General features: G+C 35.8%; 1 protein-coding gene across 1 annotated transcript in view; it reads right to left on the bottom strand.

Moving 5' to 3' along the window:
• Positions 1 to 14,853, bottom strand: part of Cntn3 (contactin 3) — a 372,688-nt gene that overhangs the window by 156,191 nt on the left and 201,644 nt on the right. The window contains exon 5 of the mRNA XM_085686800.2: positions 13,458 to 13,553. Within this exon, the coding sequence (XP_085542926.2) occupies positions 13,458 to 13,553 (96 nt within the window). The remainder of the gene's footprint in view (positions 1 to 13,457; positions 13,554 to 14,853) is intronic.

The following is a 14,853-nucleotide window of genomic DNA, read 5'->3' as shown; positions in this document are numbered from 1 at the left end:
GCAGAGCAACATTGAGTGTAACATGATGGGTGGTAGTGTGTTACCAAGGATACATGAAAAGGTGTGAAAAAAGAAATTCAAAGAGAATTTTATAAACACACAGGTCTCAAAATGAACACTATCTGCAGTCACTGTAATGGGACTAGAGATACTGAGCATTCTAGAAATAAAACAAGCACTCTCTCTGTTTTTGTCTCTGTCTCTCTCATTCTCTCTCATTCAGTCTCTCTGTCTTTTCTACCTCTGTCTCTGTTTCTTTCCATCTCTCTCTCTTTCTGTTTTTCCTCTCCCTCTCCTGTGTGTGAAAAACTTTTCAGTGCTGGGGATTGAACCAAAGCCTCCAGCATGGTAACAATCACTCTACAACAGACATAATTATATTCTCAGACTTCTTTTCAGTTTTTAGCTTAATTCAGGGGCTGATGAAGATGACCAGGCTGATTTTGAGCTCCACCGTGTATCCTCGGATATCTTTCAACTCACACTGTACTTGAATCAGCCTGCCAAGGAGCTGGTTACAATCCTGAATGACAGAAAAGCTCAAAATTTTTCTAGACTTACATAAAATTTCCAAGAACGCAAAACAAGCCATATATGAACTTGGCTTTAATATGTCATTTAAATTTCCGACTCATCTTTCTCTAGATAAAATCAATAGCAAACAGTACAGAATCAGTGTTTATGCATATTAAGTCCCCAGTCTTTACTCTCCCACAACTTTGTTGTATTTAGCTGACTGATTTAGTCTCACTATGGGGACATTTGCTAAAGAAAAGTAATGATCTAAGTTAGGCTAAGAGGAAAGATGCTTAATTAGTTCTGAGAAGTATGTAAAACAAATTTGGAAAACTCCAGAAGGGTTGAGATGCAACTGTCTGGTACTGCAGGCCTCCAAGATCCTATAATGAACTACTTTAATTAGCCATATTGGGAATTACTTTATGTACTTCCAAATTTAATAAAAGTATATTTTGAAGACTATAAACAATAAACTTAGATGTCTCTGTGACTGTATTCCTTAATAACATTTAGTAAATGAGGGTTATTCCCTTTTTTAAGTTATAATTAATTTAATACTCTTGAAAGTAAGACTTATAACTGCACTGCACAGCCTAGAGATACCTTTTAAATTATGCTGTGTTTGATCCAACTTTTGAAAACACCTTTGACAAGCTGACCAACGAATAGTTTCTGCCTTTTCTTCAAATTTTAAAGAATATAATTTTCATTATTTAGTTTTCTTACTTGCATGCATATATGTACAATTCTCACAGAAGCCAGAAGATGACATCACAATGTTTATAATTGTAGCTTCCATGGTTTGGGTGTGTTACATGGATGCTGGGACTGACCTTGGGTTCTCTGCAGGAAACAACGAGCATTCTAATCACTGAGCCATTCCTCTAGCTCCAAAATGTACTTTCTTCCTAGCATTAATGAGATGGAGAAGAGTAATACATGATCTCCTTGGATGGAGTAATCTGTTAACGAAAGCTTCTATGGGTCTGATGACATTTTTCTTCATACATTGTTTTTCTCCTGTCTTCTTGGTTGTTTAATAATGCAATAAACCATTCACTGTATATAAGTCTGTCTAATTCTGATACATTGAAGGAAATTCTAGGGTTAAGTTTACTATTATAGAGAATAAAGTACTTGCTGTTTATCTTTAGGACAAGGCATTTTGGGGCCTCTTTGGTCATCACTTGGGAAAGAGTTATTCTGACAAGAGAAAAGGGAGCCAGAATGATCCGCAGACAGTTGTTGAAGTGTAGAAGCCTTTTAGACAATTTTCTTTTCTCGTTAAAATGACATTTCAAGCAAGAATAAAACTTTATAAAAACAAGAACAGAAAGCCACATTATAGTTAGTCTTTTTTATTCATTTTATTTCATTTTACATACCACCCACAGTTCCCCCTTCCTCTTATTCTTCCGCCGCTGCCGCCAGTTTCCCCCACTTCACCCCTATCCATGTCTTAGAGAGGGTAAGGCCTCCCTTGCTGAGCCAACAAAGCCTGGCATTCTTAATTGTTTACTTTGTAAAATCAACTGGAAAGGAGTCTCAGAGAGATCAGGTTTTCCAGTGGGCATGTCTATGAGGGACTTTGTTTTGATTGTTATGTTAATTGATATGGAAAGACTCAGCCTACTGTGGGTGACACTATACCCTGGGGAAGGGCCTGGACTGTTTAGGAGTGGTGTAGTGGACATGTTCATTCTTCCTGTTGTTCGGAGATGTGAAGTTGCTTCAAGTTTCTATTACCTTGACTTCTCTGCAAAGGTAGACTGTTATCTGAGACTGTAAAGCCACTGACTAAAATTACTTTTCTTTGATGTTGCCTTTTCAAGGTATTTTATCCAAGCACAAGAACTAAAACTAGGACGAATCACAAGGACAGCAAACTCAAGGACAGTGGCAGCTCTCAAATTCAGGTGACATAAAAGGAAACCACCTTTGTTATCCTAAGACAGTGGGACCTTGGAATCACTTGTTATTGGACCATGATCAGATGCTAATGAATAAGAGAGCAAATTTTATATCTATAGTGAAAGTGTCTCTGTGAAATATGCAAAATGCAATTGTGTCTCTAGTGAACTTAGTACCTATTAACAAGCCATGGTACCAATTAGAACCAGCTAAGGAGATAGACACGTGACAAAAAAAAAAAAAAACCCTTAACTCAAAATAGCTATGTTTTCTATGTTTAATAAGGATGGCAATGTGGTTCAGTTGGTAGAATGCTTGTCTAGCATGCACAAACTCTGAAGTTCAATACTTAGCATGTCATAAGCCTAAAATGCTGATGTACACTTATAAAAATCCTAGCACTCAAACTGGATTGAGTGGTGGCATACACCTTTAATCCCAGCATTTGGGAGGCAGAGGCAGGCAGATCTCTGTGAGTTCGAGGCCAGACTGGGGTCTAAAAGAGCTAGTTCCAGGACAGGCCCCAAAGCTACAGAAAAACCCTGTCTTGACCGCCCCCCCCCAAAAAAAAATGTCCTAGCACTCAGAAGTAGAGGCAGGAAACTGAGAAGTTCAATGTCATTGAATATCAGAATATATCTTATGAAAAAATATCTATTTTTTAAAAATCATATTAAGCTGCATATCAAGTTGAAGGACAACTTGATATATCTGAGTCCTAATCTGTTTTTTATGGGAAATAAATAAATGATTTAAAATATAAATATAGTATGCCATTTGTTTACACTACTTCACTAAATCCTGTAGCCCCCCAAAAGAGTGGTGGTAATTATGTACTTCTTATAAATGGGCTTATAAATAGAATGTGGAAATCTTTATTAAAACATATTTCACTTGATGATTTATTATTATTTGTAACCCATTCCAAAGTTTAATAACAAAATGGCATTTAAAAAAAATAAAAGCAAGGTCTAAAACAGATTAAGATCAGTTTTGAAGCTCCATTCCTAACATATTGCTCTAGTTTTTATTCTAGACAAACTCCATCTCTTTAGATTTAACAAATACAGATACAACAGGACACAAACTAACTATTCCTAACTATTTCAGACAATGTACAAATTTGGTGCCTATGAGGATCAGAGCTAGTCAAATTTATTCAACTTTTGGGAAATGAGATGAGTTCCTATGAGTACATACAGACGTGGGTCACAACTGGGTATCTGTCTGCCACTCCACTCCTGAGCAGATGGAAGCCTGCCCGGAAAATGTCAGCTACATCAGTAGGTACATAAGGAATGTAGGTCTCCAATTCAGGTGAGGTTAGTGAAGAAAACATTCTGCTGACTGGGAATTGCCTGGCTTAGAAATAAAAGAGCATCAACGTTCTATGCAAAGTAGTCCATTTTGCTATTTAAGTCTAAAATGTCTAATCAAATTCACTTACTGAAACACTTCTAATCGTAAACTTCCTCAGAAACTTTAAAATCATGTGGCCTGAAGACAAAATATGGCTAATGTGACTTAAAGAACATCTGGATCAAAATTCCCCAGAGTCATGGGTGAATAATGCAGATTTATAGAAAAGACACCACATTCTGCGGTCTGACCTGGGGACTGACTGGGCCTACAGAGCATGCTTTCAGCATGTCTTCTGAACAACTTTAGAGGGATCTGCTGAAAGTCTCCAAATATTGCCCTTAACACACAGGCTAGGAGCTGTGTGTCCACAAGAGTCCAGAGCGTTTATTTATGAAAGGATTGTCTACTTAAAAGCAGCAGAAGCTGGATCGTTGTAACAATTCAGTTCCACTTCCTCTTAGGTAGAGGACATCAGCAAACTTAGTCAATAACTTCAACTCCTTAGCTCCTAGTTAGGGAACTATATCAATAATGCTGGCACATAAGTGAAGTTCAAGTCAGGCCTATTTAAAAGTCTCACTCCTCTCTTCTTTTCCCTGTTTCCCCATCTTCAAGCAGTCTGTCTATGTAAAAGAGTATAAATAAATGAAGGGCGTGCAAGGTCAGAAGCATTTGATTTGGATGGATCTGGGTAAGATGCACACTTCAAGTTAAGCTAATGCATTTTCAGGTTTCCATACTCATACAAGTTCTCTAGACTTGATTAAGACACAAAGATCAAGTCAACAAAATGATTCAGTGGGTAATGGTACCTGGAAACAAGCCTAATTACCAGAATTTGATGAACAAACTGAGTTCCATCATCAAGGACAGTCTGATCCCTAAGGCACACATGGTAGAAGGAAAGAAACAACCCCCAAAAGTTGTAGACTCATCTCTACACATAAGCTATGACAAGCACATCATGCACACATACACACACATTGAAGTAAATAAAACAAAAGTTATATAATTACAAAGTAATTATTACTTTATCTCTTCTAATTGCTAATATAAAATGTAATTATTACCTTCGACATAGTGATAGTACTATGTTTCTCCTCCATTCTGAGGTGCAGTGCTAAGACACAAAGCTTTAATATATATGAGAGACACTAAATTAACAACATTTTTTAAAGTAGGTATCATCATCATCCAGATGTTCAAGCTTTATGATAAACTCTTTTTGAAGAACTATTTCTCTATCTGTGCATTCAAACTCCTAATTTACCCCATGTAATATTTTGAAGGATTTCAGGGTTAGTGAGACTTTTGCCTGTGAGTGGGAGAAAGGAGAGTAAGAAGAACTTAGCTGTGTTCAGAGAGGGAGAAAATAAATTTCTAACCATCCTCTCTCAGACATTAGAAGGATGTGAGGTCATAGTGTGAGAGGAAGCCTGCAGTTTGGCTGTACCTAGACGATGTATGGGGGATGGCCAGGTTAACGGCATCTCTGAAATCTGAGGAGACTGGAAAGGAGAGATGGCTCCGCTGTTAAAGTCTAGGTTCACAATCAAAATTATAAGAGATTCTCACATTGACAAAAATTGGGAGTGTACAGAAGAATCAATAAAAATACAGTTCCTTAAGATTACCTCTCACGATCTTTTCTATGATGATCTCAGACGTCTTCAAAATAATAATTAAAAGATGCTAAGGGAGTTGTCAAAAAGTGGAACTGAAATTTCTTTATTTCTTGTGTAAAATTCCTATTCTTGTTATATCCATTTTGTTAACAGAAACACATATATGCATTCACATGCACACAAACACTGCCCAAAACAATGAAGGATGAGAATGTAGTATGTGAGTGTGCAGTTACTGTGAAAAATCCCAGTTCCTTAGTCCTTAGTTTTTCCACTGGTTGTTATCTGCCTCTACAGGGTTGTATTTCTCACTCCTGGGCATCAGCCTAATGCTATGATACCTAATGTACAGGACATACACAAACTATTCTACTTTTCCAAGTTCAAAATTGTATGCTTTCAAGTCAAATACCAAATGCCCTGGATAAAGCATCTAATTTGCCCAGCTAGTGACAAAAGTACTTCTTCACCTGAAGTCAGGTGGAAAATACTAGCTGTGGGTTCTGCTTAAAGGGACAAAGGAGCCCAAGGAGAATGTCTGGCTTATCACTGATGTTGCCATAGTGTGGACATCTCAAGGCATCCTATTTCCTGTATCTGTAGCCATAGTTCTTATCCTAAAATGCAAGTAGTGGTGGAACATTTTGGTGCGTGCCTGCAAACGCAGGGCTGGTAAGGCAGAGGAAAAGGGATAGCATAGTTGTTATCACTTTGAAATCTTGCCTTAAAAGCAAACAAACAAAAGCAAGAAAACTCAAATCGAAGAAAAACATGGTAATACAGAATGATGTTGTCCAAAGTTTGGGATAAAATTTTAGCCAAGAAAACCTTTTGGCGCAGTAGAAGACAACATAATTAAACGTCTTCAGAGATTCACATGAAACAGTTTTAATTTTATGCTTTGCTAAATGATAAATATATTGGAACTGTGGTATATTGGCGTATGTGTAAATATGATAGAAATAAATAATTCATGTATGCTGCCTTTTTAAATTCTCATAATGACCATTTCAGGATGGATTGTGACTTACCTGCTCACAAGAAGAAGGGACACAGAATTTAGGCAACTTGTTCCAAATTACAAATTAGAACATAATACAAATCTGAGATTTAGAATCCAATGATCTATCTCCAGCCTAGCTTATGACTTCTATGGATACCTTGTGTGTTTGTGTGTGTACGTGTACGTGTACGTGTGTGTGTGTGTGTGTAAGATAGTACTTTAAAATATTATAGGTAGACCCAGGTATATATCAAGAGTATTTGAAGGGTGTAAAAAATACAATCTGAGAAAAACATTGACAAACTCTTAAGGGTTGTAATTTATATGTGTATAAGAAAATTTCATGTATTTTCAATTATAAAAAGTATTAGTTCAAAATCTGAAGCTGAAATGTTTTGCTGTATGACTAAGTACAAATTATACAACCACCTTGAGTTTCAATTTGCCAATGTTAAAAAATAGCATCACTCATTTCTTTTAATAGATGCAATATCATCCTGACTCATCACTCTTACAGTCATTCCAGGGCTACTTAGTTACAAGCTGGAGCACCTTTGTTACTACCATGTGTCCCAACATCCTGAGAATATGGAAACTCAAAATGAACTTAAAATATTCTGAAACATAAGCCCACTAAATTACACTTAGGAATTGGCTATGGATAAGGCTTAACAATTGAGTTGCATATATTCCAATCAAGTTTATTGCCAGAGAGCTCATACGTTTTCCTCTACCTAATAGCAAGTATTTTTACATGAACAGTAAATTGATCCGAGCTGTATAGTATGGTGCACATACTCAGTTATTTGTTAGATACATCTGTAAAGCAATGAAAATAAAATGGATGAATGGAAAGAGTCTTAGATAAATAGATGGAAGTAAGGAAGGAAAGATGGAAAGAAGGAAAAGAAGGTTGACTAACTTAATGAATAATTTTAATTCATAATTTCTACAGTTAAGCAATTTTTAGTAACATAGGATTCCATTACCAATTATAAAATGATTGTGTAACAATTGGGTCTATTAATTCTAATAACTATTTCTCTTAAGGGATGAAAAGCTTTGGAACAATCCACATGATTCCAGTTAAGGCTGATATATCAACTGATTCAGAAAATACTTGTGTGAATGTTATTATGGATCAGTTAGGTCTTTTGACTCTCAATAATGTCAATGGTCACATCATAATCGACAGAATTTTTATAAAATGCTTATATAAGTGTAAAATATTATTCATTTAATCTATAGGTATATTCCCTAGTGCTTTGTCTTGATATGTTTACCTACCACTTAGCTAGAAGCAATAGATTAGAGGCCATATACTGTAGCTTAGGTGACAAATTCTTAATACATTAACAGTTATCAGTTTCTTAATTCTGGTTTCTGTTTGGATGAGAACAGCGACAGTACAGCTCAGCTACTGGGCATCCTGCATTGTTTTCTACTTTGATGCAAAAAGAAGACTCCAGTTTTGAAGTGAGTTAAATCTACACCCTGCTTACTGGAAAACTATGATGACTTTCGGAAAGGTTTTGACTCTAACATTTAAGCAGGGCTCTGTTTCGGGTGTGACTCGGTTTAAACAGTGAATTGTAGCTTAGGAAAACTGAGTTCATAAAACAAGGGGAAAGGTATGATTCCAAATAAAATTATTGGGAATTTATTGTTTAGCATCATGTACCTCTTTACAATAGGTAATGGGTCTTTCTGTGTTACATCTCCACTAACTCAACAAACTTATACAAAGATGAAAATTTCTATTTGGTGTCATCTAAGCTACCTGACATGACTTTTACATTTTGTCCCATTCATTTTGGGAGAAAAAGAATGCTTTTATTATAAAGATGTTGCTCTTCAGGGTATAAATCCCACACCATCTGTCTGTGCAGCTTCAGTTCTCGCCTTGGTCACACCAACACTTTATACAGCAATTTTTAGCACAAAGTTGCTTCAGCCTATACTACCTGCTGTTTGACACCTCGCACCCTCCCTTTCGCATCCCAAAGGCTGTGTTGTTGGAAGTGGATGACATTCTACAGAACTGAATGTTCAAATGCCTGCATGTAGTACAACATGGCAGTGCAGCAGAGACTAGAGGGCTGATGAGACACTAGGACTGCGTTGAGACTTTTATCCATACTCAATGAATTTTGCCAGCCATCACTGGGCAAAACCAACTCTTTATTAAAATACATAAATGCAATAACTTGATTAACCTGAGAATTTTTGTCTAATTAGTATTTTTAGCACACTAGTCATGTGACCTTTTATAACATGATGATTTTCCTTATTATGCATTTGAGTTTCTAATAATTTTGTGATGGCCAGCATCGACAAGGAAATTGCACTAATTATCAATATTTCATATTATTGAAAAGTAGATTAAAATTTACTCTATAGGAAATCTATGCTGAGTGTCTTATTTCTGGTTTGTCATCTTGCTATTATCCATGTAACTTAGGGCATTACTTCCGCTTTTATCAGAGAGATTCTAGATTGTTATGCAGAAAGGCAATGAACTGAAAATGACAGAAGGCCTGACTGAATAAAGGAAAGATTAAAAAAATTCTCATATGACAACAATTCTGCGGATCAATGGATGTATGGAGACCCAGGATAAATTTATAATTTTCTCCAACCATGGGGAATAATTCCTTTAATGGAATTATATAAATGGATGAAGGCTCTCAATCAATGTAACTCAGGTTGCAGTATGAAAAACATACTGGATTCTTAAGCTATGTTAGTTCATCTCCCCACTCTTCTTAAATAGAAAATTAATGACATGTTCAAATAAGCCAAAAATTTAGAAATTTAGTTCATGAACACAAGAAAATATTTCAGGCAATGTTGGGATCTTCTGCATGTTAGCAAGGAGTTTAACCTTGACCTGCATCTCAAGCCCAAACAACAGGTTTCAATACAACTTGACTATGGCCAATAATATTAGAAGAAATGGTACAAAGGGAAGAACAACAACAAAAAAGAGAAGAATAGTTATTTACTGTCAATAAATAGCAGAACTGTAGTTATTTCTGATCATAATGCTGACATTAGGAAGATCCAAGTCAAGAGGTATTGCAAACAAACAAAAAACTTTGGCACTTGGTCTGGTCCTATAACCTCAAAATTAAAAATGAGCAATGGCTTTACAATTATGATCCTCCTGACTCCTCAAGGATTCTCTGCAGGAAGAACAGAGACAGTACTGTGGGTATGACAAGGATTATTTGGACTACATGTCATTCAGCTATGATGAAAGGATGCATGATACATATAATCCAGTGTTTCTTCATGCCTTTCTGTTTCCACTTCATTGTGAAATATGGAAGACAACATGTTCATGGAGATTTGAGACATTTATAGATTTTTGTTGGAGTAAAGAAACAAACTTATGATGACTTGTATCCATACTCATAGGTGTCATGGAATTTAACTTTTCAGTCATTTTCTATTGATTATGTGACATAAACTAAATCTATGTTAGAGACCATGTTTTCTTTCATATTGCTCCTTTGGGATCAGGAGTCATGAATTAAAATCATGGTCTCTTTTATTTCTTGGACTCTGGGATCATCATTAAATGGCTAGCTATATCACTTCAGCCTTAGGACTTAGACAAGAGTTTTATGAGACAATAAAAATATACAAATCAGTTAGAGACCTGGAAGGCCACAAAACAATGAAATAAATCATGGTAAAAAGTACCTTAAGGACATGGTTTCAAGCTCGAATGTGAGGTGGATGGTGGGCTAACCTCAGTGGAGACATAATATTTTGTCCAAATGAGCTAAATACATTCTAGTGGAAGCCAAGAAAAAGAGTTAGGTAAGAAAGAAGGCTTGGGGCAGAGTGAGATAAACAGGTAACACACCAGAGACTTTGCAAAATGCAAGAGACAGTTAAAATCCTTCTGCTGAGTAGTTCATGGATGAGCAGTGGAATCGTCTCAGAAAAGTCTCTTAGAAGCACAGTATCCAGACTCACTGGATTAGAATTTGCTTTATGTCAAGACTCAGGTTAATTAATTTGCAACTAAAATGCTAGTCTCAGACGTAATGTGCTGGAGCAAGCCCGAATTCAGCGTTTGAGTGAACTCAGGAAGGGTGACTTCTCATAAAACAATACTTAGTGCTTGTCTCCATGTGATTCTTCACATGATAGGCATGGAAATTATAACAAAATCATTAACTCTGTTACCTCCAATTTTGAAGGGATAAAGAAAACCAGAAGAGAAGAATTAAAACAGTTAGATTGGAGGCCAGGGTAGAGGGTAGATGGTAGAGTATAGGGAGGGATAACTACCACTAAGGGAATTTTGATAACCTTATGAAACTACTGTAGCAGATTTATTATATCATTGTGTGTGTGTGTGCGCGCATGCATGTGTAATTTAAGTGGAGTTGTCATATAACACAAGAGAGAATATCTCAACTAGCCATCATATGCTACCAAATAAAACTAGTATTGGAAGTGGGTTATATATTTTTTTTGAGTTGTTGCTCAAAGAGGTTCCATATAGCTCCACAAACTACATTCTATCACCAGTGCTATTGATTACCTTCTATAACTTGCTGATAAGACCCTATTGCTGAAGAAAACTACTTACTTATGGTAATGAACATGGAGAAATATAGCTGGAACTGAACTGTAAGTTTCACCTGTACTGGTCAGCACCAATAGTGCTAGAATGTTCTACACAAGCACTAGAGGAGAAACATTAAACAAAAGTCTCATCTACTTAGGAACCCTGAGCTGTGAGCTCTAGTAACAATCTGCTTGAAATCTATGCCTACTGATACAATAATAGCACCAATGGCAGGGGAGTAACCAAACACTTTTTTAAAAAATGGATTTAAGACCATTCCATGAGATAGAACCCATATATGCAAAGAACCTGAAACTAGATGGGTCATTGGCTCAGTGGAAAACCTACTACTATTATTCTGGTAAATAAACATAGTGATAAAATAACTGCTAATGATACATTGCTACACTCATAGATCAGTGCACCAACTCCAATTTTGAAACATCAGAAGACTTTGGCTTGGGCTGGTCTTATAGAACATATGTGTCATTTTCTTTGGAAAATGGTTATAGGAGCTAGCTTAGAGCATTTAAGCATCTCTCCATGGCCAGTAGTGAGCAACATGGTCACAGTTTTACTACTTACAGCTGTGAAAGCCTTGATGGGCCATCTGTCCTCTTATCAATACTTTGAAAACTCTTATATTGCAACCTGAATATAAGCTGGGTAGAAGGATAGCTGATAAGCCTGCTTCTTACCTTAAGTCACATAAGTCATTTCTGGCAAAAATTTTACTCTCTTCTCCAGGAAGGATATCCTATTTGCTACCATAGACTATGAGGCATCTTTGATGTCTATGTAACCAAAAGACTCTCACTTGCAGATAATTCCTGTAAACCATTTTACTAGTACAGAGTTAATATCCAAGGAAAATACAAAAATGGAAGTCCTTAAAAGTAACATTTTAATGATTATTACTTTTTTCATGCTTACTTCATTAGGTCCCATAAGAGAAAATATGAAAGGTGAATCAGGTATGATAGTTGCTTTACTCACCAAAACTGATGCTTTTAAGTATTTTAAACTACAGAGAAAGGGCCAAGAGGAAATGAAGTAATATGAAGCAAGCAAAAATAATACAAAGGAGTGAAGAAAGAGAATAATTCTATGTCTGGGAAGACGGTAGGGATTTCAGAGAAAAAAAAGCTTAGTGACAGCAACAAGGGCCATGAGCACTCTGGCAATGCCTCCATTGCTTACACTGCTAAAACCCGCATAACAGCTGCAGGTGCTCTGAGACCTGGATCTTACTATCTAAAGAATTAATGACCCTCAGGCATTCCCATGAAGATGAAACAACTGCCACAGAAAGAGGTTTATTTATTTATTTATTTATTTATTTATTTATTTATTTATTTATTTATTTTGTTCCCCTAGGAAAATCTCTAAGTATCTGTGCATGCCTGATTGGTACTTAGGACATTCATTAAATTCTAAACCTTGGGAAATGAAGTGGTGGATTTCTTTAAAAAGAGTTTTTAATTTTCTAAATCTGGAAAACTTCATATTAAGAACATGTTCATGTGTTCAACAGATACTTTGTTTCCTGTTACAAGGCAGCTTGGTGTTTCGCCATTGGGCAGAGCATAAATGCTGTCTTAGGCCTATACTCCAGCAATACATAAACCAGTGTGCCAGGGCAGTGGATATGAATTAAAGCACATCTGTTGTAGGATAATGTCCTTGTAGACTGTAAAAGTTTGTCACTCATATTAGATTAATAAAATGCTGACTGGCCAGTATCCAAGTGGGAAGTGTAGGTGAGGCAACCAAACAAGGAGAATCTTGGGAAGAAGAAAGACAATGCAAATCTTGGGAAGAAGTGCAGTTGAAGGCTAGACATAGAGGAAGGAAGATGAGAATGTCTTTCTAAGAAAAGGTAACAAGCTACATAACTAAACATAGATAAGAATTATTGGTTAATTTAAGTCATAAAAGTTAGTTACTAATAAGCCTGGACAATAGGGCAAACAGTTTATAATTAATATAAACCTTTGTGTTTTATCTTTAAATGAAAGATTGTGGGACTGGGTGGGACAGAAACTTCCATCTACACATAACCTTTACATTTAAATCTGACCTGGTCCTGATCATCTTTTTGTATATTAAAGCACTGACAAAGGCATTCTTCTCTTTATATTACTCACTTACTAATACTCCACCCATCTTAATGTGTATGATTTAAAGAGATTGCTTTCCTTCTTCACCTACAATCTCACCATACTTACACATTTGTTTCAAAAGCAGAAATAAATCAAGATAATTTGAGGTAGAATCACAGAGCATGGACAACAGTTATTGGCTCTTTTGTTTTGAGTTCAGCCAAGAGTACCTAAAGCTAGTCACCAGTCTATCAGGGTGAATCTGAGAAACAACCCTGGAATGTGAAGTGCAAGACTTGCTCTAGAACCTCATGCATACAATAAGCAAAATAGGTAACAGTACTCACCACCAGAGTGCGGTGGGGGTCCGCAGAGAAGGACTACCCCCTGACCTTCACGGACGGATACTGTGCTTCTCATTCTGGTCTTAAAATTTTCAAGATCTAATTAAAAAAGAAAGGAAGACAAATATTTCACAAAGTAAACCAACATGTTCTCTTTTCTTGAAGACAGATCTTCAAATCTCTCTCAAAGGAACCTCAAGAGAATATTTGCATGCAGGAAATGTATGATTTGATGTCTTTATTAAGCCTCCTAGGAAATCAGCTATATAAATACAAAACAAATATGTACTCATGAATCCCATGTTTCAATAACAGGATTACAATGGTATGGGGCATCCAAAATAGTAAAGTGTATGCGAGAATAAAATAACCACATAATAGGACTCAAGGTAAACAAAGAGGTATCCTGGCATGTGAATATGATAGCCACATCCGCCCTGGTACCTTACTACATGCTAATGACAGAGAGTCCCAGTGTCTGACCACCGACTCCCAAACTCATATCTTATAACACCTGATCATAAGAAGACTGTACAAACTTTATTCCCTACCTGTAATTATTCATATTAATAGAACAATTCAGAAATAGACAGTTTCTAGGTAGCAGCTTGATTAATGTCGTTAAGGGTTCTATGGAATGTACATATCACTGGAAATAACCAAGTAAATAAAACTTAGAACACAGAAATAAATTGAATAAATATGCACATCATTATTTATAGTTGCAAAAAAACACTAGTTATTTCTATAATCACCCAAAGGGTCACTTTAAAAAATTCAATAATGTATTTAAAAAAATCAAGCTATGACAAATACTATTTTTATTATTAGCAGCAATTTTTTGTAAAAGCATAATTTCTTCCAATAACAACTTAAGATAACACATATAGATTTGAACTTCCTAGCTTAACTGACCACAAAGCAAAATGACTATTGACTTCCTTTTTTTAAATAGCTAAAGTCTATACAAATTGTTACCCTCTATCTGTGTTCTAAGTAAATACCTCAATAAACTCATTGATTCACTAGAAAATACAATGCTTAATTAAGTCATTGTAGAAAATGGAAGAAAGTTTCTCTAACTTCAAATAAAAATCTATGAGAATTATACAGTTTACTATCTATAATGAAGGATTGCACTATATATTTGTACACTCATAAACACTAATATGCACACATAGATACATACTCACGTGTGGTCACACACATATACACATACCTCCCACAGCTCTTAAGCATTTTATAAAATGTCTAAGTGGTTTTATATAAGTGTCTTATAGAATAAAGAACATATCTTACAGAACATATCTTAAAGAATAAAGTTTAGAAAACTTCAACTTTCCTTTGAAATACATAAAAAGACAAGGACTGATGTTCAAATTGATAAAACCTTAAGCTA

Source organism: Myodes glareolus, chromosome 3, assembly GCF_982192425.1.
Source record: "Myodes glareolus chromosome 3, mMyoGla1.1, whole genome shotgun sequence".
NCBI lineage: Eukaryota > Metazoa > Chordata > Mammalia > Rodentia > Cricetidae > Myodes > Myodes glareolus.
This window is presented reverse-complemented; position numbering and strand designations above follow the sequence as displayed.